Here is a 25,883-nt window from a genome sequence, read left to right on the forward strand (position 1 = left end):
CTCAGCTTTCCTCATAGCTCTGTCCCCTCTCCTCACATCTGACTCCCAGTCCCAAATCAAAACCAGTTCAGAGAAACTGGATTGCCGAGGCACCAGAGTCCAGATATGAAATTGTTTTCTATTTTGCTTGCAGTTCAACCTCTGTCCACATTCTTCAGAGAACCCAATTGTAAATTAAGTTGAATTCAGTTCACACAATCTATAATATAAACTCTTCCGAAATTCACATCTCCAAATTATTAGTGCCTTTATTCTATGACTCCTTCAAAAAGCCTTGTGATAATTGAGGCTTGACCCTATTTGACGACCGTGGGGTTAAAGCAGTTATGCTGGAGTTTCCCTGGTGATCCTGGGGGAGAATTCTGACTCTCTCCCTGTGCCCCTCTCTTCCAGTGCACTGCATCCTGTGGAGGTGGCTTTCAGAAGAGGACTGTCCATTGTGTTGCCTCAGAGAACAGTAAAACTGAAGACCAGGACCGATGCCTGTGTGATCACGAACCCAGACCCCTAGAATTCCAAAAATGCAACCAGCAGGCCTGCAGGAAGAATGCTGGTAGGTGAATGGCTTTGCTCAGGGGCACAGAGTTTTTCATAAATAAGTTGTCCTGCATGACTTGATTTGTGGGTAGTTTTAGTCCCCTTTTACAGAGCTAAGAATGTTAATGCTGAAGAGGCCAGCCAGCTCCCCTGGGAGCCATCTGTCTGATTCCGTGAATTTCGACATTAATTCCTTGAGGGATTATCTCATCCATTTTCCTAACTCAAAGCACGTTTACGCTGACTTCATCCCACACAAATGAGAATCACTTCCATTTTTTCAAAGATTTCTGAGAAATGCTCTAACCTTTCTCAGGAAACCAGTCAAGTACTGAATGGACCTATCAATCTTGTACTGCTGTCTGAGGTCAGGTTCCATAGAAATAGACCCTGAGGTGCAAACTTGTGTGCAAGGGATTCATTCAGGAAGTGCTCCCAGGGAAGATAGCTAAGGGAGAGGGAAACAAGACAGAAAAGGGAGGAAGCACAGCTGGGCTGCCATCTCAGGCACATTCCTAGCTTCAGCCTGCTCCCACAGGGAAGCTCCAGGGTGAAAGTTATATCAGAGTTGTCTGCTCTTGAGGCCAACGAGCTGAGAGTTCACATACCCACACCTTTCAGCCATTGGCCAACAGCTACCCAGGGAAAGTGGATTTGCAGGTATTTAAGGCTCTTTACCAGTGGTAGTCTTTTTCCAAAGATTCTTAAGGATGAGAAGTAGTGAAACCTGCTGTTTATTAATCTGCTCCTACCTCCTTCCAAGCACTGAGGGCTGGCATTCAACAGAGACTGCTGTCAGAGTTAATATCCTGAGAAGAGTTTCCCTAAGGATTGTTTATTTACAAATCATGTATTTACTTAACAGATATTTGCTGGGCACTTACTTTGTGTTAAACATAATGTCAAACAAGGAACAAAATCACCAACCAGTGAGATACTGATCAGGGAAGTAAGGGTGTTATGACAGCACTTGGGAAGGGTATCATATGGAAACTGGGGAGAGGAGGGAAGGCCTCCAGAGGAAGTGAAGGATGAGTAGAGAGGTCAGGGGAGAGGTTCCAGGAGCAGCTTTCAGTGTCTGTAGTAAGCAGGAAGAAGATGATGTCATGGCATATGAGTCTAAATGCAGTACACAGTTCCAGGGGAGTTAGGAAACAGTAGGGCTAGAGGGGTAAGCTGCAACTAGAGGATAAAGAGCCTCATGAAGCAACGCTGATGAGTTTGGACTTTATCCCTAGGGCAGAAGGGAGCCATTCAAGTATTCCAAACAGGGGAGTGATGATAAGAAAGTCATGCAGGCTGCACTGTGGAAGACAGAGAAAGGAACCAGTTCAGAGACTACAGCTGCACCCCAAGCAGTTGTACGTGGCATGAACTAAGGCAGTAGAAGTGCAGATAGAGAGAAGTGAGTGGATTCAAGAGCTACTTAAAAGAGACACCTGACAGGACATTGTGCCGGGGAAAGAGGAGGGAGAACAAAGCCCAGATTTCCGACTTGGGCAGCTGAGTAGATGAGGCTACCATTCTGTGAGAGACGAAGCCCAGGGGTGGGTTTGGGAATGGGGAAAGGTAATGCATTCTGTTTGGGACATGTTTGTTGAGGAGCAGATAAATCATTTAGGTAGGAGTGGTCTGTGATTGGTTTTTACACAGGTGCAGAGGTCAGGAGAGAGGTGTGGGCTGGAAATCCTGAACACAGTGCACTGAGGGGAAAATGCTTCAGGTCTAATGATCACATGCAACTTCTTTCTGACCAACTTGCATTTGAGGCTGGCTGTCATTGACCTTACTTGAACCTCCAAACAGAGCTACCTAGGGCTCATTTTCAGAGGTATTATTAAGTTTTAGCCTTCCAGACTCTTGCTACTCAGTGTGGTCCCCAGCTGCACTGGCATCACCTGGGAGCTTGTTAGAAATGCGGGATCTCAGGCCTCACCCCAGCCCTCCTGAATCAGAATCTGCATTTAAACAAGATTCCCAGGTGATTTGGATGCACGTTAAAGTTTGAGCAGCACCCTGTTCTATTTTTTTAAATTTTATGGAAGTATAGTTGATCTACAATGCTGCATTAATTTCTGTTGTACAGCAGTGATTCAGTTATACATTTACATATTCTTTTTCATAGTCTTTACCATCATGGTTTATCACAGGTTACTGAATATAGTTCCCTGTGCTATGCAATAGGAAGGACCTTGTTGTTTATCCATTCTATATATACTAGTTTGTGTCTGCTAATCCCAAACTCCCAATCCTTCCCTCCCCCCTCCCCCATGGCAACCACAAGTCTGTTCTCTGTGTCTTTGAATCTGTTTCTGTTTCATAGATAGGTTCATTGGTGTCATATTTTAGAATCCACATATAAGTGATATATGCTATTTGTCTTTCTCTTTCTGAATTACTTCACTTAGTATGATAATCTATAGGTACCTCATTGTAGTTTTGATTTGTATTTCTCTAATAATTAGCAGTGATGAGCATCTTTTCATGAGAAGCACCCTGTTCTAGACCAAGGGGTCAATTTGGGACACTTCCTTTCATGTCATCTCATCACATTCTTTGGTACCATGCTTTTAAAATGCTGAGAGTATAGAATCCTTCTAAGCTGTGATGGTTTTTATATAATTGAGGCAGCAGCACAGTCTTGGTTGATCATGCCTAGTGTTATTGTTTTTTTGTCTTTGGCCGTACCACACGGCATGTGGGATCTTAGTTCCCTAACCAGGGATTGAACCCGTGCCCCCTGCAGTGGAATTGCAGAGTCTTAACAACTGGACCACCAGGGAAGTCTCTATTGGTTATTTTTAAATTATATATACATTGCACTGCCCAGCAATAAGACAGTTGAAGACAATTTTCAATCATCAAAATTGGGTTAAATGCATATCTGGTATTTTTTACATTGAAATCTCACACTGAAGAGATGATGACTAATGGTTAGCTGACAATGGATGTAAATAAAAATGAATTCCACTCACCAAAAATTATCAGGGCAACAAAAGGTAATTATAGGTTTCTCTCGAAGGCAGAGTCATGCTTACTCATATAGAAACAATAGGAAAGAGCAGCTGCAAGAAATTCCTTGATTTAAAAAAAGCCGACCACCCACCCTAACCCCTGTACCCTCTAAAATGATTTGAAAATAAGCCATTCAATGCCCAGATTCTTCTCAGCCAGCCAGCCATCACAGTAAACATGCCCCCAAGCCCAACTTGTAAAATCAGGTGTGAATTCATGTAAGGTTTGTTTTCCTCCAGGCCATTTTACTTTCTTTAGGTGCCATCTAAATTGTTAATGACTTAAAATCTAAATCAGAACTACTATTTCCATAGTGGGAGCTATAGAACTCTTTCCAAGCATATGGGTTAAAAAAACATCAAAATATACAAACAGCTTATGAAGCTCAATATCAATAAAACAAACAACCCAATCAAAAAATGGGTGGAAGATCTAAATAGACATTTCTCCAAAGAAGACATACAGATGGCCAACAAACACATGAAAAGATGCTCAACATCACTAATTATTAGAGAAATGCAAATCAAAACTACATTGAGGTATCACCAGTCAGAATGGCCATCATCAAAAAAATCTACAGACAATAAATGCTGGAGAGGGTGTGGAAAAAGGGAGGCCTCCTGCCCTGTTGGGTTTGTATCAATGTAAATTGTTACAGCCACTATGGAGAACTGTATGGAGGTTCCTTAAAAAACTAAAAATAGAACTACCATACAACCCAGCAATCCCACTACTGGGCATATACCCTGAGAAAACCATAATTCAAAAAGAGTCATGTACCACAATGTTCATTGCAGTACTGTTTACAATAGCCAGGACATGGAAGCAACCTAAGTGTCCATCAACAAATGAATGGATAAAGAAGATGTGGCACATATATACAATGGAATATTACTCAGCCATAAAAAGGAACGAAACTGAGTTATTTGTAATGAGATGGATGGACTTAGAGTCTGTCATACAGAGTGAAGCAAGTCAGAGAGAGGAAAATAAATACTGTATGCTAACACACATATATGGAATCTAAAAAAGCGGTACTGATGAACCTAGTGGCAAGTCAGGAATAAAGACAGAGATGTTGAGAACAGACTTGAGGACACAGCAGGGTAGGGGAAGCTGGGACGAAGTGAGAGAGTAGCACTGACATATATACACTACCAAATGTAAAATAGATAACTAGCGAGAACCTGCTGCATAGCACAGGGAGATCAGCTCAGTGCTTTGTGATGACCTAGAGGGGTGGGATAGGGAGGGTGGGAGGGAGATGCAAGAGGGAGGGGATATGGGGATGTATGTATACATATAGCTGATTCACTTTGTTGTACAGCAGAAACTAACACAACATTGTAAAGCAATTATACTCCAATAAAGATATTAAAAAACAAAGAAAAACAAAAGGGCAACATGCACCCCAATGTTCACTGAAGCACTATTTACAATAGCCAGGACATGGAAGCAACATAAATGTCCATCAACAGATGAATGGATAAAGAAGAAGTGGTACATATGTACACAGTGGACTATTACTCAGCCATAAAAAAGAACAAAATTGGGTAATTTGTAGAGACACAGTTGGACCTGGAGACTGTCATACAGAGTGAAGTAAGTCAGAAAGAGAAAAACAAATATCATCTATTAACACATATATGTGGAATCTAGAAAAATGGTACAGAGGAACCTGTTTGCAAGGCAGAAATAGAGACACAGGTGTAGAGAGCAAATGTATGGACACCAAGGAGGGAAAGCGGGGGTGGGATGAATTAGGAGATTGGGACTGACATATGTGCACTGCCATGTGTAAAAGATAGCTAGTGGGAACCTTCTGTATAGCTTAGGGAGCTCAGCTCAGTGCTCTGCAGTGACCTAGATGGATGGGATGGGGGAGGAGTGGGAAGGAGGTCCAAGAGGGAGGGGATATATGTATACATGTAGCTGATTCACTTCATCATACAACAGAAACTGACACAACATTGTAAATCAACTATACCCCAATTTTTTAAAAAGTCAAAAAAATTCATCCAGAAATATTTACTGAATATCAGCTATCTTCTAGGCATTATATTCATGATGATTAAAAAACAAAAGCAAAACCCTTATACACACCATTCTTGGGTTGTTGTTGTTGTTTAATTTGGGGAATGAGGGGTACAGAATGCAATAGAAAAATACAGAAAGCAATAAGAATAGTACTTAAAGTTGATACAAATAAACATTTGAGTCAGCAGACTTAAAATTTTTTCTTCCAGTTTTATTGAGATATAACTGACACATAGCACTGCATAAATTTAAGGTGTCTAGCATAATTATTTGATTTACATACATTAGGGACTATCACAATAAGTTTACTGAACATGCATCATCTCATAGATACTAAATTAAAGAAATAGAAGTTTGTTTTCTTGTGATGAGAAATCTTAGAATTTACCCTTAAAAACTTTCATATATATTGTACAGCAGTGCTTATTATATTTATCGTGTTGTATATTACATCCTTAATATTGTAACTGGAAATTTGTGTATTTTGACTGCCTTCCTCCACTTCCCCCTCCCCTACACCCACCTCTGGTAACCACAAATTTTATCTATTTTTCTGAGTTTGTTTTTGAAGTATAACAACACTGTGTTAGTTCTTGGCACACAAGATAGGGATTTGATATTTCTATACATTTCAAGCTGATCACAATGATAAGTCAAGTTACCATCTGTTGCCATTCAAAGATATTACATAGTTATTGACTATATTCCCTACACTGTACATTTCATACCCATGACATTAATTTTATAACTGAAGTTTGTACCTCTTAACCTCCCTCACCTACATCTTTCCTCCCCCTACCCCACACCCCTCTGGCAACCACCTGTTTGTTCTCTGTATCTATTAGTCTGTTTCTGTTTGGTTTTGTTTTTTAGATTCCACAAATAAGTAATACCATGCAGTACTTGTCTTTCTCTGAGTTATTTCACTTAACATAATAACCTCTAGGTCCATCCATATTGTCGTAAATGGCAAGATGTCATTCGTTTTCATGGCTGAGTAATATTCCATTGTGTATATATATACCACATCTTCTTTATCCATTCATCTGTTGATGGGCATTTAGGTTGCCTCCATATGTTGGCTAGTGTAAATAGTGCAGCAATGAACATAGAGGTGCATATATCTTTTCTAATTAGTGTTTTCGTTTTCTTTGGATAATACACTGGAGTGGAATTGTTGTATCATATGGTAGTTATATTTTTAATTTTTTGAGGAACCTCCATACTGTTTTCCATAGTAGCTGCACCAATGTACATTCCCACCAACAGGGCACAAGGGTTCCCTTTTTTCCACATCCTGGCCCATGTTTATTATTTGTTGTCTTCTTGATGCAAGCCATTCTGAAAGGTGTGAGGTGATATCTTATTGTGGTTTTGATTTGCATTTCCCTTTTCATAAGTGATGTTGAGCATATTTTCATGTACCTGTTGGCCATCTGTATGTCTTCTTTGGAAAATTTCTATTCAGATCCTCTGCCCATTTTTTAATCAGGTTTTATGTTTTTTGATGTTGAGTTATATGAGTTCTTTGTATGTTTTGGATAGTAGCCCCTTATCAAATACACTGTTTGCAAATATCAATTTCTTCTCCCATTCAGTAGGCAGCCTTTACATTTTGTTGATATTTTCCTTCACTTTGCAAAAGCTTCTTAGTTTGATGTATTCCCATTTGTTTATCTTTGCTTTTGTTTCCCTTGCCTAAGCAGACAGATCCAAAAAGAAATTACTAAGACCGACATCAAAGAGCATACTACCTATGTTTTCTTTGAGAGGCTTTATGGTTTCCAGTCTTAGGTTTAAGTCTTTAAACCTTTGGTTTGCTAATATCTTGTTGAGGAGTTTTGCATTTGTCCATCAATGATACTGGCCTGTAATTTCCTTTTTTGTGATCTCTTTATCTGGTTTTGATATCGGGGCAATGCTGGCCTTGTGGAATGTGTCTGTAAGTGTTTCTTCCTCCTCAATTTTTTGGAATAGTTTGAAGAGGATACATGTTACTCTTCTCTAAATGTTTGGTAGAATTCACCTATGAAGTCATCTGGCTCCAGGCTTTTGTTTGTTGGGAGGTTTTTTTTATTATTATTGATTCATTTTTCATTACTGGTAATCAGTCTATTCACATTTGCTATTTCTTCCTGATTCAGTCTTGTGAGATTGTACATTTCTAGAAATTTGTACATTTCTCCTAGGTCATCCATTTAATTGGTGTATAATTGTTCATATAATTTCTTATGATCCTTCGTATTTCTGTGGTATCAGTTGTTACTTCTTTTTCACTTCTGATTTTATTGATTTGGGCCCTCTTTTTACCTTTTCAAAGAACCAGCTCTCAGTTTCATTGATCTTTATTGTTGTTTTATTAGTCCCCATTTATTTATGCTCTGATATATATGATCTTTTTCCTTCTAACTTTGGGTTTTGTTTGTCCTTCTTTTTCTAATTCCTTTAGGTGTAATGTTGGGGTTTTTTTTGAGATGTTTCTTGTTTCCTGAGGTAGGCTTGTATGACTAAAATTTCCTTCTTAGAACTGCTTTTGTTGCATCCCACAGACTTTGGATCTTTGTGTTTTGTTTTCATCTGTCTATAGGTATTTTTTGATTTCTTCTTTTATTTCCTCAGTGATCCGTTGGTTGCTTAGTAGAATGTTATTTAGTCTCCACATGTTTGTGTTTTTTGAAGTTTTTTCTTGTAGCTAATTTCTAGTCTCATATATTGTATTTGGAAAAGATGCTTGATATGATTTCAGTTATCTTAAATTTACTGAGACTTGTTTTGTGGCATAATGTGATCTATCCTGTAGAATGTTCCATGTACATCTTAAAGAATGTTTATTTGCTGCTTTTGGATGGAAGGTATATATATATATATGTGTGTGTGTGTGTGTGTGTGTGTGTCTGTGTGTGTGTGTGTGTCTCCATTTGGTTTAATGTATCTCTTGGTTTAAGGAAAATTTTTTTTATTGAAATGGGTAATTGGAACTGGGAAAGAAATGTGGGGATATTTATCTGTTTCTTTCATACATAGAGTGTGTTTGTGATTTGCAGTGTCTGAATTAAGGTTTCATTAAGATCTCACTTTCATCAAGAATAGGTTCATCTGAAGAAAAACCAGCCAACCAAAAGGAAAACCCTTAAATCACAAGATACCATTGCCAAAGTCAAAGAGCATATGTGAAGTACATATTCTCTAGTCAAGCTGATCCATGCTGTGTTCTTTTTTTTTTATTGTTTGCCACTTTATTATGCTTCTCTGATATTACATTTTTATAAATTGAAGGTTTGTGGCAACTCTGAGTTGAGTAAGACTATTGCCACCATTTTCCCAACATTTCCCAAGCATTTCCTCACTTAGTGTCTCAGAGTCACATTTTGGTACTTCTCACAATATTATAAGCGTTTTCATTACTATCAAATTATGGTGATCTGTGATCAGTGATCTTTTTTTAGAGCTCTTATACTTATTTTTTTTTAATTTTTATTTTATATTGGAGTATAGTTGATTTACAACGTTGTGTTTCAGGTGTACAGCAGGGTGATTTAGTTATACATATACATATATCCATTCTTTTTCAGATACTGTTCCCATATAGGTTATTACAGAATATTAAGGAGAGTTCCCTGTGCTATGCAGTAGGCCCTTGTTGATTATTTTATTTATAGTAGTGTCTATATGTTAATCCCAACTTCCTAATTTATCCCTTCCCCCCACCTTTTGCCTTTGGTAACCATAAGTTTGTTTTCTAACCCTGTGAGTCTGTTTCTGTTTTGTAAATAAGTTCATTTGTATGTTTTTTATATTCCACATATAAGTGATGTCATATGATATTTGTCTTTGTCTGACTTACTGTACTTAGTATGATAATCTCTATGTCCATATGATAATCTCTATGTCCATCCATTTTGCTGCAAGTGGCATTATTTCATTCTTTTTATGGCTGAGTAATATTCCATTATACGTATATACCACATCTTCTTTATCCATTCATCTGCTGATGGACATTTAGTTTGCTTCCATGTCTTGGCTATGGTAAATAATACTGCAATGAATATTGGGGTGGCTGTATCTTTTTGGAGTATGGTTTTCTCCAGATATATGCCCAGGAGTGGGATTATAGGATAATATGGTAGCTCTATCTTTAGTTTTTAAGGAACCTTCCTACTGTTCTCCATAGTGGCTGCACCAATTTACATTCCCACCAACAGTGTAAGGGGGTTCCCTTTTTTCCACACCCTCTCCAGCATTTACTGTTTGTAGACTTTCTGACAATGGCCTTTCTGACTGGTGTGAGGTGATACCTCATTATAGTTTTGATTTGCATTTCTCTAATAATTAGTGATGTTGAACATATTTTCATGTGTTTTTTTGCCATCTGCATGTCTTCTTTGAAGAAATGTCTATTTAGATCTGCCCATTTTTTGATTGGGTTTTTTGTTTTTTTGATATTGAGCTGCATGAGCTGTTTGTATATTTTGGAGATTAATCCTTTGTCAATTGCTTCATTTGCAAGTATTTTTTCCCATTCTGTGAGTTGTCTTTTTGTTTATAGTTTTCTTGGTGGTGCAAAAGCTTTTAAGTTTAATTAGGTCCCATTTGTTTATTTTTGTTTTTATTTTTCTTACTCTAAGGGGTGAATCCAAAAGGATATTGCTGCAATTTATGTCAAAGAGTGTTCTGCCTGTGTTTTCCTCTAAGAGTTTTATAGTATCTGGTCTTAAATCCATTTTGTGTATATTTTTGTGCATGGTTTTAGTACATTCTCTAACTTCATTCTTTTACATGTAGCTGTCCAGTTTTCCCAGCACCACGTACTGAAGATACAGTCTTGTCTCCACTGTATATTCTTGCCTCCTTTGCTATAGATTAATTGACTGTAGGTGTGTGAGTTTATTTCTGGGCTGTATATCCTGTTACATTGATCTATATTTCTGTCTTTTTGCCAGTACCCTACTGTTTTGATTATGGTAGCTTTATAGTATAGCCTGAAGTCAGGGGGCCTGATTCCTCCTGCTCTATTTTTCTTTCTCAAGATTGCTTTGCCTATTTGGGGTCTTTTATGTTTCCATACAAATTTTAAGTTTTTTGTTCTAGATCTGCAAAAACTGCATTGGTCATTTGATAGGGATTGCATAAATCTGTAGATTACCTTGGGTGGTATAGTCACTTTGACAATATTGATTCTTCAATCCAAGAACATGGTATCTTTCCATCTGTTTATGTCGTCTTTTTTTTTTCATAAGTATCTTACAGTTTTCAGAGTACAAGTCTTTTGCCTCCTTAGGTAGGTTTATTCCTAGGTATTTTATTCTTTTTTATGCAATAGTAAATGGGACTGTTTCCTTAATTTCTCTTTCTGATCTTTCTTTCTTTGTGTATATAAATGCAACAGATTTCTGTGTATTAATTTTGTTTTGTTTTGTTTTTTGACATCTTTATTGGAGTATAATTGCTTCACAATGGTGTGTTAGTTTCTGCTTTATAACAAAGTGAATCAGTTATACATATACATATGTTCACATATCTCTTCCCTCTTGCGTCTCCCTCCCTCCCACCCTCCCTGTCCCACCCATCCAGGGGGTCACAAAGCACCGAGCTGATCTCCCTGTGCTATGTGGCTGCTTCCCACTAGCAATCTACCTTACGTTTGGTAGTGTATATATGTCCATGCCTCTCTCTCGCTTTGTCACAGCTTACCCTTCCCCCTCCCCATATCCTCAAGTTCATTCTCTAGTAGGTCTGTGTCTTTATTCCTGTCTTACCCCTAGGTTCTTCATGACATTTTTTTTTCTTAAATTCCATATATATGCGTTAGCATACGGTATATGTCTTTCTCTTTCTGACTTACTTCACTCTGGATAACAGATTCTAGGTCTATCCACCTCATTACAAATAGCTCAATTTCATTTCTTTTTATGACTAATATTCCATTGTATATATGTGCCACATCTTCTTTATCCATTCATCTGATGATGGACACTTAGGTTGTTTCCATCTCCTTGCTATTGTAAATAGAGCTGCAATGAACATTTTGGTACATGACTCTTTTTGAGTTATGGTTTTCTCAGGGTATATGCCCAGTAGTGGGATTGCTGGGTTATATGGTAGTTCTATTTGTAGTTTTTTAAGGAACCACTATACCGTTCTCCATAGTGGCTGTATCAATTCACATTCCCACCAGCAGTGCAAGAGGGTTCCCTTTTCTCCACACCCTCTCCAGCATTTATTGTTTCTAGATTTTTTGATGATGGCCATTCTGACTGTTGTGAGATGATATCTCATTGTAGTTTTGATTTGCATTTCTCTAATGATTAATGATGTTGAGCATTCTTTCATGTGTTTGTTGGCAGTCTGTATATCTTCTTTGAAGAAATGTCTATTTAGGTCTTCTGCCCATTTTGGATTGGGTTGTTTGTTTTTTTATTATTGAGCTGCTTGTAAATTTTGGAGATTAATCCTTTGTCAGTTGCTTCATTTTCAAATATTTTCTCCCATTCTGAGGGTTAATTTTGTATCCTGCAACTTTACTGAATCCATTGATGAGCTCTAGTAATGTTCTGGTAACATCTTTAGGATTTTCTATGTATAGTATTATGTCATCTGCAGGCAGTGACAGTTTTACTTCTTCTTTGCCAATTTGAATTCCTTTTATTTATTTTTCTTCTCTGATTGCCGTGGCTAGGACTTCCAAAACCATGTTGAATAAAAGTGGTGAGAGTGGACATCCTTGTCTCATTCCTGATCTTAGAGGAAATGCCTTAAGTTTTTCACCATTGAATATGTTGTTAGCTGTGGGTTTGTCATATATGGCCTTTATTATGTTGAGGTATGTTCCCTCTATGCCCACTTTCCAGAGAGTTTTTTTAATCATAAATTGGTTTTGAATTTTGTCAAAAGCTTTTTCTGTATCTATTGCGATAATCATGGTTTTTATTTTTCACTTTGTTAATGTGGTATATCACACTGATTGATTTGTGGATATTGAAAAATCCTTGCATCCCTGGGATAAATCCCACTTGATCATGGTGTATGATCCTTTTAATATATTGTTGGATTCAGTTTGCTAGTATTTTATTGATGATTTTTGCATCTTTGTTTATTGGTGGTATTGGCCTGTAATTTTCTTTCTTTTTTTGGTGGGGGGGTGGCTATCTGTCTGGTTTTGGTATCACGGTGATGGTGACCTCATAGAATGAGTTTGGGAGTGTTCCTTCCTCTAAAATTTTTTTTTTTTTTTTTTTTTTTTTTTTTTTGCTGTATGTGGGCCTCTCACTGCTGTGGCCTCTCCCATTGTGGAGCACAGGCTCCGGACACACAGGCTCAGTGGCCATGGCTCACGGGCCCAGCTGCCTCGCGGCATGTGGGATCCTCCCAGACCGGGGCACGAACCCGTGTCCCCTGCATCAGAAGGCGGACTCTCAACCACTGCGCCACCAGGGAAGCCCCTCTAAAATTTTTAAAAATAATTTTAGAAGGATAGGTGTCAACTCTTCTCTAAATGGGTAGGGCCAGGTCTTGGCATCAAAATGGGGGCCTACAGGACAACTCACACCAAGGAGTACTCCCCAGTACCTTTGCCACCAGTGTCCTTGTCCCCACAGTGAACCACAGCCACCCCCCTACCTCACCAGGAGACCCTCTAATCCCAGAAGGTAGGTCTGGCCCAGGTGCCTATGAAGTCACTGCTTTTTCCCCTCGGTCCTGGTGCACATAAGACTTTCTGCGCACCATCCAAGAGTGGAGTTTGTTTCCCCCAGTCCTGTGAAGTTCCTGCGATCAAGCCCTGCTGGGCTTCAAAGCCAAATGCCCTGGGGGCTCCTCCTCCCAATTCCAAACCCCTAAACTGGGAAGCCTGACATGGGGCTCAGAACCCTCACTCCTATGGGAGAACCTCTGTGATATAATTATTTTCCAGTTTGTGGGTCACCCACCCAGCAGGTTTGAGATTTGATTGTATCACAGATGCACCCCTTCTACCAACTCCTTGTGGGTGGCTTCTTCTTTGTTTTGGAAGTAGAATATCTTTTTTGGTAGGTTTCAGTCTTCTTTGTTGATGGTTCACAGTTAGTTGTGATTTTGGTGTTTTCTTAAGAGGAGGTGAGCTCAGGTTCTTCTACTCCACCATCTCGTCCTTGGACCCTGTTCCAATCTGTGTTAATGTGGTCCGTGAACCAGTAGCATCAGCTTCCTCTGGGAGCTTGTTTAATGTACCATTTAAGGCCAGTGTTTCCTTATTGATTTTCTTTCTGGATGATCTGCCCACTGATGTATGCATGGTGTGAAATTCCCCTACTATTACTGAGTTACTGTCAATTTCTCCCTTTAATGTCTGTTAATATTTGCTTTATGTATTTAGGTGCTCCCTATGTTGGGTGAATATATATTTACTTTTGTTATATCTTCTTGATTTCTTGATCATTGTATAATGTTCTTTGTCTCTTGTTACAATCTTTGTTTTAAGGTCTATTTTGTCTGATACCTGTATTGCTACCATGGCTTTCTTTTCACTTCTATTTTCATGGAATACCTCTTTCCATCCCCTCACTTTCAGTCTGTGTCTTTAGATCTGAAGTGAGTCTCTTATAGGCATACAGGTTTTGTATTTGTATCCCTTCAGCCACTCTATGTCTTTTAATTGGAGCATTTAGTTCATTTATATTTAAAGTAATTATTGATACATATGTACTTATTGCCATTTTTAATTGTTTTTGTAGTTCTTTTTTGTTTATTTCTTTTCTTCACTTCTTTTGATTTGTTGACTATCTTTAGTGTTATATTTGGATTTCTTTCTCTTTTTTGTGTATCTATGATAGATTTTTGGTTTGTGGTTACCATGAGGTTTATATATAGCCATATATATATAATTATTTTAAGTTGCTGATCTCTAAGTTCAAATGCATTTTAACAACCCTGCATTTTTACTCCCCTCTCCCATGTTTACTGTTTTTGACGTATTTTATGTTTTTGTTTTGTATATCCCTTAACTACTTATGTGGATATAGATGATTTTACTACTTTTGCCTTTTAATCTTTCTACTAGCTTTATACATGGTTGATTTATTACCTTTATTGCATATTTGTCTTTACCACTTAAATTTTCCTTTTATAATTTTCATGTTTCTAACTGTGCCATTTTCTTTTTCACTTAGAGAAGTTCCTTTTAGTATTTCTTGTAAAGCTGGCTGGTGGTGCTGAATTTTTTAGCTTTTGCTTGTCTGTAAAGCTTTTGATCTCTCTATCAAATCTAAATGAAAGCTTTGCCAGGTAGAGTATTCTTTCCCCTTTCATCACTTGAAATATATCGTGCCCTTCTGGCCTGCAGAGTTTCTGCTGAAGCGTCAACTGATCATATGGGAGTTTTTTTCTACTCGTTGCTTTTCCCTTGATGATATTTTTATTTTTATTTTTATTGGGGTATATTGTATTAGTTTCAGGTGTACAGCAAACTGAATCTGTTATACATATACATATATCCATTCTTTCTTAGATTCTTTTCCCATATAGGCCATTACAGAGTATTGAGTAGAGTCCCCTGTGCTATACAGTAGGTCCTTATTAGTTATCTATTTTACATGTAGTAGTGTGTATGTGTCAATCCCAATCTTCCTATTTATCCCTCCCCCCAACATACCCCCCAGTATTTATTCCTCCCCCCGACATACCCCCAGTAACCATAAGTTTATTTTCTACATGTGTAACTCTATTTCTGTTTTATTTTTTTAAGATTTCTTTATTCTTTATTTTATTTTTGGCTGCATCAGATCTTAGTTGCAGCCCACGGGATCTTCATTGAGGCATGCGGGATTTTTGTTGTGCTGCACAGGCTTCTATCTAGTTGCGGTGTGCAGGTTTTCTCTCTCTAGTTGTGGCACGCAGGCTCCAGGGCATGTGGGCTCTATAGTTTGTGGCACACAGGCTCTCTAGTTGAGGCACGCAAGCTGAGTAGTTGTGGCGCATGGGCTTAGTTGCCCCATGGCATGTGGGATCTTAGTTCCCTGACCAGGGATCAAACCCGTGTCCCGTGCATTGTAAGGTGTATTCTTTACCACTGGACCACCAGGGAAGTCCCAAACTCTATTACTGTTTTGTAGATAAGTTCATTTGTAGCCTTTTTTAGATTCCACATATGAGTGATATCATGTGATCTTTGTTGACTCAGTATGACAATCTCTGGGTCCATTCATGTTGCTGCAAATGGCATTATTTTTTTCTTTTTTATGGCTGGGTAATATTCCTCTGTATATATGTACCACATCTTCTTTATCCATTCGTCTGTTGATGGACATTTAGGTTGCTTCTATGTCCTGGCTATTGTAAATAGTGCTGCAGTGAACATTGTGGTGCATCTATCTTTTCTCCAGATAGATGCCCAGTAGTGGGATTGCTGGGTCGTATGGTAGGTCTATATTTAGTTTTTTAAGGAACCTCCATACTGTTCTCCATAGTGGCTGTACCAGTTTACATTCCCACCAACAATATAGGAGGGTTCCCTTTTTTCTCCACACCCTCTCCAGCATCCCTTGCTGATTTTAATTTTCTCCCTTTATCTTTAATTTTTGCCATTTTAATTACATTGTGTCTTGGTATGATCATCTTCGGGTTCCTGTTTTGGGTTCTGTGCTTCCTGGTCCTGGTTGTCTATTTCCTATCCCAGGTTAGGGCAGTTTTTAGCTATTATATCATCAAATATGTCCTCTTCCCATTTCTCTCTCTGTTCTCCATCTGGGAGCTGTATAATGTGAATGTTAGTACATTTGATGTTATATCACAGAGGTTTCTGAATTGTCCTCATTTTTTAAATTCTTTTTTTCTGTTCAACTTCAATTGCTTCCACTACTCTGCTTTCCAGTTCACTGATCCATTCCTCTGTATCATCTAATCTACTATTTAGTCCTTTTAGTGTATTTTTTATTTCAGTTTTTCTGTTCTTTAGCTCTGTTTCTTTCTCTTTGTTAATCTTCTTACTGTATTCACCCATTTTTCTCCCAAGTTCTTTGAGTATCTTTACAATCATTACCTTGCACTCTTTATTGGATAGGTTGCCTATCTTCAGTTCAGTTAGTTCTTCTGGGGTTTTATCTTATTCTTTCATTTGAGATATATTCCTCTGTTGCCTCATTTTCCCTAATTTGCTGGTTTTATTTCGATGTATTTGGTAGGTTGATTATGTTTTCTCACCCTGGAGAAGTGGCCTTTTGTAGGAGACATCCTGTGTGTCCCAGCAGCATACTCCCCTCTGATCACCAGAGCTATATGCTATAGGGGTGCCCCCTACCTGGGCTGCATGGGTCCTTCTTTTTGTGATGAGCTGACTACTGTGGGTAGTCTGGTAGGTGTGGCTGGCTTCCTATTAGGTTGGTGTGAGGCTCTGCCTTGTGTGGAGACTGCTAGCTGGTGGGGCAGGGCATGAGATAGCTGGCTGCAGAGTCCCGGGATTCCCCTGGGTAGTCCTGGCTGGCTTGTAGGCAGAGCTGGGTTCTGGAGTGGGTGACTGCAGAGCCGGTTCCTGACATGGCTGGCTGTGAGTTCCAGGGTGTCCCAAAGCTGGTGCTGGCCTGCTGGTGAGAGATACAAGGTGTCTCAGAGCTGGTGTCACCCCACTGGTAGGTGGGGCCAGATCCTGGGACTGCTAGCTGAGGGACTCAAGGTGTCTCAGAGCAGATGTTAGCCTGCTGATGGTCAGGCCCAGGGGGTACTGACATGGCAAGCTGCAGTAGTCCTGGGGCTTGTGTCTACCCACTGGTGGGTAAAACTTGGTCTTTAGACTTCTGGCTGCAGGGCCCTGAGGGTCCTGGAGCTGGTGTCTGCCCACTGGTGGGTGGAGCCAGGGTCTCTGGCTCCAGGGCCCGGGAGTCCTGAGGCTAGTCGGCTAGTCTCAGCACAAGCAGGGCTGGGCCCTCTGGTGGACAGGGCCAGGTCCCAAAGCAGCTCAGGGGGTTTTAAGGCAGCAGGGCTGCTGGTGAGTGGGGCTGTGTCTCCACCTAGCTAGTTGCTCAGCCTGAGGCATCGCAGTACTGGTGCTGACAGACTGGTGGGTGGAGCCTGGTCCTAGTGTTGGAGGAAGGATTCCAAAATGGTGCTTGCCAGCACCAGTGTCCCCGTGGTAGAACGAGCTTCCCACAACAGCTGTCACCAGTGTCTGTGTCCCGAGGGTGAGCTCTAGTTGCCTCTTGTCTCTGCAGGAGGCTCTCCAAGATCAGCAGGTGGGTCTGACCCAGGCTCCTTTCAAATTACTGCTTCTGCACTGGGTCCTGTGAGATTTTGTGTGTGCCCTTTAGGAGTGGAGTCTCTATTCCCCATAGCCTCTGGCTCTCCTGATTAAGCCCTACTGACCTTTACGCTAAATGTTCTGGGGGCTCATCTTCTCAGTGCAGGACCACTGGGCTTGGGAGCCTGATGTGGAGCTCAAGCCCCTCGCTCATGGAGAACCTCTGTAATTATTCTCCCATTTGTGGTTCACCCACCCAGGGGTATGGGTCCTGACTATACCACATCTCCATCCCTCCTACCTGTCTTGTTGTGGTTCCTTCTTTATATTTTTAGTCGTAGAAGAGCTTTTCTGCCAGTCTTCCAATCTTTCGCATCAATAGTTGCTCTGTAAATAGTTGTAATTTTGGTGTGCCTGTGGGCAGAGGTGAGCTTAGCATCTTCCTACTGAAAGATATTCTTCCAGATGAACAGAACTTTCATTTATTCAGCAAATGTTACTGATCACAAGATATGTCTCAGGCAAGTACTAAAAACTGAGGACACAGAAATGAGTCTGACACATTCCCTGGCCTCACAAAACCCAAAGTCTTACAGACACTGTATTTGCCAACAACATTGAAATTATTTTCCAACTTTTGTGGGCAAAATATCATCCCTTCAAGACAGCAGGGGAACAAGCTCATGACTGTCCCTTTACATTTCCAAGTATGATTTCTATTAAACAGGCATAGGCAAATTGGGATGTCCTCTCTAAGTTGCCCCCAATTATAAGCATTGTGTGCTTCAGCTGGGATCCAGTTGGCTGATGAACACAGCAGCCTTCATTGTTTCACAATAATAACGAGAACTGGTGCAATTAAGCCCTGCCTGCCGTGATGTTGGGCTCCCAGTCATTGTCTAAATGAGCTGCTAAACAGAGCTGGAACAGAGGCTCCCAATATAGGTCACTGGTATCCTCCACTCTTCCTTCCAGTTTCCCACTTTTAAACAGGAGGATTCCAGGACTCACATGTTCCCAGGGCTCTGAGGACCGTTGAAAAGCTGGGCTCATGATCCAGTGGTTGCCAAGATCAGGCAAGGACACCAGGCTTGGTTGAGCCTTTTTCAATCAGGTAGATGTTGACCTGACAAGTGGGGGCCCTTGGTTGAACAAATGAAGCTGCTCTGGTCAGGGAAGACCTGTCCATGTGGGCCCCTCCTTGCCCATAACCAGCACAAGAGATTCATTTTCTTGGTGCCAGTGCTTTAGAGGCACCGAGGCAGCATTCAGTTTCCAGCACCACCATCTGTGTTCCAGCTATGAGACACTGGGCCAGTTATTAAGCCTCTGTGGAACTTCAGTATTAAAGGGAGAACAATAGGTATAAGTAAATTTATATGAAGATCAAATGAGATAGTATAAGCCAGGCACATTGCCTAGTGTGTGGTAAGTGCTTAAGAAATTGCTATCTGTGTTGTTAAAACAACAGAAATTTAGTCTCACAGTTCTGGAGGCAAGAAGTTCAAAAACCACGGTTCTTGGTAGGGCCTTACTCTCTGTCTCTTAGCTTCTGGTAGTCACCGGCTTTCCTTGGCTTGTAGCTGCATAACTCCAATCTCTGCCCCCATCATCACATGGCCACCTTCCTCTGTGTGTCTGTGTCGTCACATGGCTTTCTCTTTACTGCGTGTGTCTATCTCTTCTCTCTCTATAAGGACACAGTCATGTTGATTAAGTCATCTTAATTTACATCATAATTACATCTGCAAGGAAATATTTCCAAATAACGTCACATTCACAGGTACCAATGGTTATGACTTCAACTTTGGGGGAACACTTCAACTTTGGAGGATCCAATTCAACCCAGAACAAAGTTAAAGACTTTGGGGTCCTCTAAGAGGCCTTTTTAGAATGGTAGACACCCTAGAGAGAGGTCACACTTCAGCCTTTAGCAGAAAAGGCTCAACGCCATTTACAGAACAGTTCATGATAGAACATAATACCATGTTTGAGCAAATGTTAACAATAATAATACAAGTTTGGAGATTGGGACAGAAGGGATCCATGTGGTCCAATGTGGCCAAAAGAAGCTTTGTGGAGAGAAGGAATGGAAGCTAAGCTTTCATACTTCCTCTGTCTTCTTTTCTTGTAGTAGCCCCAGAGCACTCACATACTCATGGCAGGGAGAATGTGGGGCAAAGAGCTACCCCAGATGCACCTTCTCCGTCCACCATCCATAAGGAATTTAGGAGAGGCTGGCTAAGAAATCAGAGCAGCCCTATGATGCCTAGGCTTCCATGCTGGGCCCTGCCTCAATGCCAGAAGCCTAGGGAGGAAGCCCTGCCTTGTTCTGAACAGCAGCCTACACGATGCACAACCCAAGCCCCATGGAGAACACGTGCCCTGGTGGGCACGTGGGAGATGAAGAGCTCAGATTTCTATTCCAAAGTAGGAACACTTGGCAGAAATATGAACTCTTTCTGAAATGTCAGATCGTGTATAGAAGTTTCCTGGGGAATTAGAGGGCACTGATTTTTATGAAATGTTTAGGAAGAGGCCTGAAGAAGAAAATAATCAGCAATGAAGAGGTTTGGGGTTCTAGGAGCATTATATGTTACCTACTCCCAAGTGCACTTAACACTTGCAAACCAAATGGAATTCTGACAGCTAACAGAAGACATTTCTTCCTGAAAAAACCAGGCACAGTCAAGGAAATGAGTTCTGAGAAGATAAAAAGCATTTTTTTGCCTTCATGACCTGAAGGTGAAAAATGCATAGAGAGGCAAAAATACTGTCACAGATTTGGGTAAAGAGAATACTACCTCAGTTTCTACTTTTACTGACAGTTCTAGTTACAAAGGACAGCAGCCTGTTTGGGGAAAAGCTTTTCTTTAGGACTGTTCAAATCTTTTCTGTAATGGAGAAAGATCAACCAGAGCTCTGAGAGGCACTGAAGCAAAGTTTGAAACAATTTCACTTTATAAAAGAAAAATGTGTTATTGGGGCCTTAGTGAATTCCTTCCAGACCAGGAGTACGTGGGCCAGTGCAGTCTGAGTACCACCCATAGAATATGCAAGGGTGGTCCCTGAGAAATCTAGTCCAATTCCCTGTTTCATATATGAGGAAAGGAGGGCCAAAATAATTCAGGAACTTACTTGCCCAGAGTTAGGGTAGAACAAGGATTAGCACCCAAGTAACTAATTGTATCCTTACCCTGGGAATTATTTGTGCATGTCTTATGCCTTCGTCTACACGGTACCTTTCTGGAGGGCAGTGACCACATTTTATATATCTATATCCTTTGCTCAGGAAGCATTGGCTGGTTGGCTGGCGGGGTGACTGCTTGGTGCTCCGGATGATATGACTGATAAAAGCATGAGCTAGAGTCAAAACTGCCCATGTTCAGATCTGACTGTGCCCCTCATCAGCTGGATAGCATTGTGCAAGTGCTTAACTTCTGTAGGCTTTACGTCTCCTTTTGTAAAACGGAAAGAACAGTTGTATTTACCTGATTCGTTACCGCTGTGAAGATTCAATGAAGCGATGCAAGTAAAATATTGCATTCAACTATTGCATAACAATCCTGCATAACAAGGCACCTCGAAACTCAGTGCTTTAAAACTACAAGGGTGAATTTTCAGCTGATCTAGCTTGGCCGTGGTTGGCCTCGGCTGCAAGCTGTAGGTTGGGTCTAGGTCTGCTCCATGTGTCTCATCCTCCTTGGTCCAGTGGCTGCATGAGCCAGAGTCTTCTAACGGTGATGGCAGAAGCTCATCGGGGCAGCTTCATCCTCCCTCACATTCCAAGGCCCTGCAGGGATCATGTCCACTAACATCCCATTGTCCAAAGCAAGTCAGAGGGCTGAACCCAAAGTCCAGGAGTGGGGAAGTATTCACCACCGGGTAGCCATGGCAAGGGTGGGAATGTATAACATTGCTACACAGGAGTGAATGTCAGTGGATGTCAACCATTATGAATTGTTATGGAGCCTTTCTCAGTAGACACAAAGTCTTCCATTAATAGAAGTCACACTTATTCACTTACAAAAGGATAATTTTCGGTTTTTTTCCTATTTTTTTTCTCCTCCCACAGATTTACTTTGCACCAAAGACAAGTTATCCGCCAGTTTCTGCCAGACACTAAAAGCCATGAAGAAATGTTCTGTGCCCACCGTGAGGGCTCAGTGCTGCCTCTCGTGTTCCAAGACACACATCGCCCACACCCAAAGGCCAAGAAAGCGACAGCCACTCAAAAACCCCAGAGCACCCTAAGTCCAGAAGAAAGCCACCCTCCACCACAGACTGCAGCAGCCTGCTGACCGTGACGTGTTCTAGACCCAGGGACCACTTCACTGCGGTTTTACTGTGTATTTCAGGTTCAACTTTGGCTCATAACTAAACAAAGCCCACTGTTTTTAGCCACAAAACGCCCCTCATAGGAGACATGGGACTGTAATACTCACCGCTCCCTGATAGGCAGGTGAGGTATCCAGGAGAATCGGTCCTTTCGTGAGATCAGCTCGTGGGAAAGGTGCCAAGGTGGGCAAGTCTGTGAAATGATGTCTTTTGTTCCTCCCTTAAAGATAAAAACAGAGAGACCAGATTTTTTCCCAGACTACCTCAAGAGTATCAGGAAACAGAGCCACGCTTATCCAGGGAACAAATAACCTTGTTAATTTACCTTGGTGAAATCATCCTTTTTTGTCTCCCTACTTGGGGCAGCTGCTGCTTAAAATGTCATGGGAGAGCTTTCAGGAACATTTTTGTAATTCATCCAGGCAGGGGACCGCTTTCTTCACCCCGTGTTCAACTGGGGCAGGAAGAGAAAGTGCTGGCTTCATCCTCAGCCTGTCCCTAATCCCTATGGACTCTTCATCTGGGCTGTTTGGACTCCCATTCCTTCCTGGAGACACTAGAAGAAGAGGACATGGGCAGGAACTGTAGGCTTTAGTGAACCTAAGGGATTTAGGTTAGTTATACAGAAGACATTTCTGACTTAAGGATAATTTCTGTGAAAACTCTTAAAAAGCAAATTAACAGAAATCAATTTCTTGCTAGTATAAGGAGGAGAAGAACATGGGCTTTTTGTTCTTCCCACTTCCCTGGCAAATACCCATTCCTTTGCAGAAGAGCAAATGAGTCTTCCTGTGTGGCTTTCCCTTCTCTAGCAGATTCCCTGCCTGAGTCTTCAGTTCAGAGTGAACGTCTTTTCACCACTAGGGGTTTACACACCGCAACTGCTACGGCCAGGTCCACAGCTGCAACCTGCCCCCACCCACCCTCAGGTTGGAAAATGGAACTCTAGATTAAAATATTTCCGAGAACCAGGTAAATTGTATTAAGTATAGAAAAACTTAGTGTAAACTTCTAGTCTCGAGAAAAAAAAAATTTTCAAAAGTGAGGTAAATCCGATCTATTCTCTAGCACACCCAATGGTTACTTTTGAGGATCTGTTTTCTGGGGTGGGGGTGGAGGACAGGTGAGTCAGGTAGTCCAAAAAAGTGAAATGAAAGTTAGAATGCTTATTCTGGATGTTTCCATCACCCGTCAGGAGTCAAAGTAAGCTGTGGTCTCAGATTCAAGGTGAATTTCCTGGTTTGTAAGGGGAGGTATTTATATGAACTGAACGTGGAAAATGAGGGTTGTGGAGCCCCCAGGGGAAGAAGCCCTCAGAATCAGCTCTTGACAGAGGGGAAGGCAGGAGAGTGGGCTTCACGTAATGGACAGCGTGTCTTCAGTCTCACGCACAGGTCCCGTTAACATTCACCATGGAGCACAGTATCCCATCTCTCCCTTGAATTATCTATCCGTTCAGCAGAATGGTGCTATTGAAAAATGGTGCTAATATCTAGTTGATGGCAGAACACATATAAACATATAGATAGATGTACAAGTGGGCAAGTCCACATGCATCTTCTGTTAAATTTGTAATGGTGTTGCTGGCCAACGCCAGTTCTATTGCTTGGATACCAGAAGCTTAAATTTTTTATATTATGCGCTTTTTTTTTCAAGCCATTACTGTGTATTATTATGATAAATGCCTGTGGGAAATAAAACACTGGGGTTGGGATGAAATTTGAGATAAAGCAGAAACAGGAGGTGAGTAGAAATGTTTACCAAAACCAGAGAATTTATTTCTATATAATTATGTTCTTGTATTCTGTCTTTAAATCTAAACATTGCTGGCCAGTGACAGTCTCTGGTGAAATAAGTTTTAGCAAGAAGATGCTTACATTGTCAGTGATGTGAGTAGAAAAGAACCTGATTTTTTCTAATGAGGCCGTTCTCAAAAACTGTCCCTGAAGTATAGTGTAGGCTTTCAGGGAGATTAATTTAGTAAGTTGGATGGATTTAACTTAACCTGGTACTCTGCTACCCTAGGATAATGCATGTCATCAGAGACCTGGATATGACCAGTCTTACAAAACTCAGGAACAAACTCCGATTCCTACTGACCTCAGCAAACTAAACTAGGCCAGATTTCCCAATATGCAAAATGTTATTTATGACCCATGTGGCAAAGATGGTAGAAATGTAGGAAGGGTCTGTCCGGGTGCTCCATTCTAGGCCTTTCTCTAGTTTCTCAAAGGCAGAATATTGGCCCCTAACCCTGCATCATGGACATTCACTTCCTATGTGGGGCTGTGTTGTAAGACAGTTGGGTAGCAGCTATCCTGGACCCCAGAATCAAGACAGCACTTGCTACTAGAGTCATTTGACATGGTTGTTGCCTTGACAGTCACTCAGCTTTGGGTCATCAGGGTTTTGACAGGTCCCCGTGTTTGCAATAAGAGAGGGACCTCAGATTAACAGGGAGACTCTGAAGACAAGAACCTGAATGGTGTCTGACCATCCTTTTGGTGCTCATGGGGGCCAACATGAAGTAGCGTTGTTGGTTTATTTCTTCCATGGCCTCCTTTCTTCCCACCTTGAACAAGCAACTGAGATGTACAGCAAGAGACACTGGATACACATCTACCATGAATCAGAGAGGCCGCCACAGGGCCTGGTGCTTAAATACATGAAGGTTCTCAAACCCAATTTAGTTTACGTTGCCTCTCCCAGTGGTAGAGTTAGCTCTTCTCTGAAAAGGTGTGGGTTAATTTAATTCTTAAACATCAAAACATAATTCAACACACCACAAGAAAACAATATTTGAAGAGACTAAATAGTGAATATTTTTGTAAAACAGGAAATCATTTTGTGATACAAGCAATGGCCCCTTTGTAGGAACGACTTGTTTTAATATTTGGTTTTCTTAATCAAGAATGCACCTCCATCCAATCTCCTGACCCGTCTCTACTTGGTGGGGTCATCCCAGTGTGACGCTTTCAGATATTTAGTGAATGTTTTTGATAACCTTTATCACATTTCTGGAACACAAGTTGAGGGATTTATATTGTTTCAGATCATAATTTCCCAATCAGTTGGCTAAAATCCTCCAAACTCTGAAAGCTACACATTGCTACCCCCGAGATTACAGGTCTTAGCTCTTCTCCCTTCTGACTTTAGGATCAAGCCCTGGGACAATGAATCTATGCATACCGATTCACTTTCAAGAGAGAGACCACATGACATGAACTGTCTGGTGCTAAAACTTAGCTAAAACTTAGTATTTGATGCTACTCTTTTTCTGTTGTAGTGCTAGTTCAAATATTATTAGTAGTATTATTTTTAAGTTATGTCATTAAAAAAAACCTGGTTGGGGGAAGCACAATTCTACCTATCACTGTCCTCCAAAGTGGTTGTATGTGGTACACGGCCTCATCCATTGTCCTCTCTGCATCTCTGCTGCTTTGCCAGGCCCAGCCTCCTTAAGGGGTACCTTGGTGGGTACCTCAGTATTTAAAATCAGACTGTAACCATAGCCTGCCATTGTGTGGCATCAATAAATGGCCAAACTCACTGATGTGTCCATGTGATTCATTTACCCCTACTGCGAGACTGCCACCACCCACCAGAGAAACCCTGGAATTCAGCAACCTGGGGAAGGATGCTGTCAATCCTTCCTCCCCCACTCCCTGCAGATCCCCTCCTACTCCACCCCTAAATCAGTATGTCACGAGATGAGTCATATCCCAGGTGAGGTAGAACTGAGGTCTCTTCTCAT

General features: G+C 40.9%; 1 protein-coding gene across 1 annotated transcript in view; it reads left to right on the forward strand.

The window, feature by feature from the left end:
- The window catches only part of ADAMTS12 (ADAM metallopeptidase with thrombospondin type 1 motif 12), a 378,709-nt gene extending 356,438 nt beyond the window's left edge, over nucleotides 1-22,271 (forward strand). The window contains exons 23-24 of the mRNA XM_060009627.1: nucleotides 394-553; nucleotides 21,867-22,271. Coding sequence (XP_059865610.1) covers nucleotides 394-553; nucleotides 21,867-22,045 — 339 coding nt within the window. The 3' untranslated portion in view covers nucleotides 22,046-22,271. The remainder of the gene's footprint in view (nucleotides 1-393; nucleotides 554-21,866) is intronic.
- The last annotated feature ends 3,612 nt before the right edge of the window (nucleotides 22,272-25,883 follow it).

This window comes from Delphinus delphis, chromosome 3 (assembly GCF_949987515.2).
Source record: "Delphinus delphis chromosome 3, mDelDel1.2, whole genome shotgun sequence".
In the NCBI taxonomy this organism is placed as follows: Eukaryota; Metazoa; Chordata; class Mammalia; order Artiodactyla; family Delphinidae; genus Delphinus; species Delphinus delphis.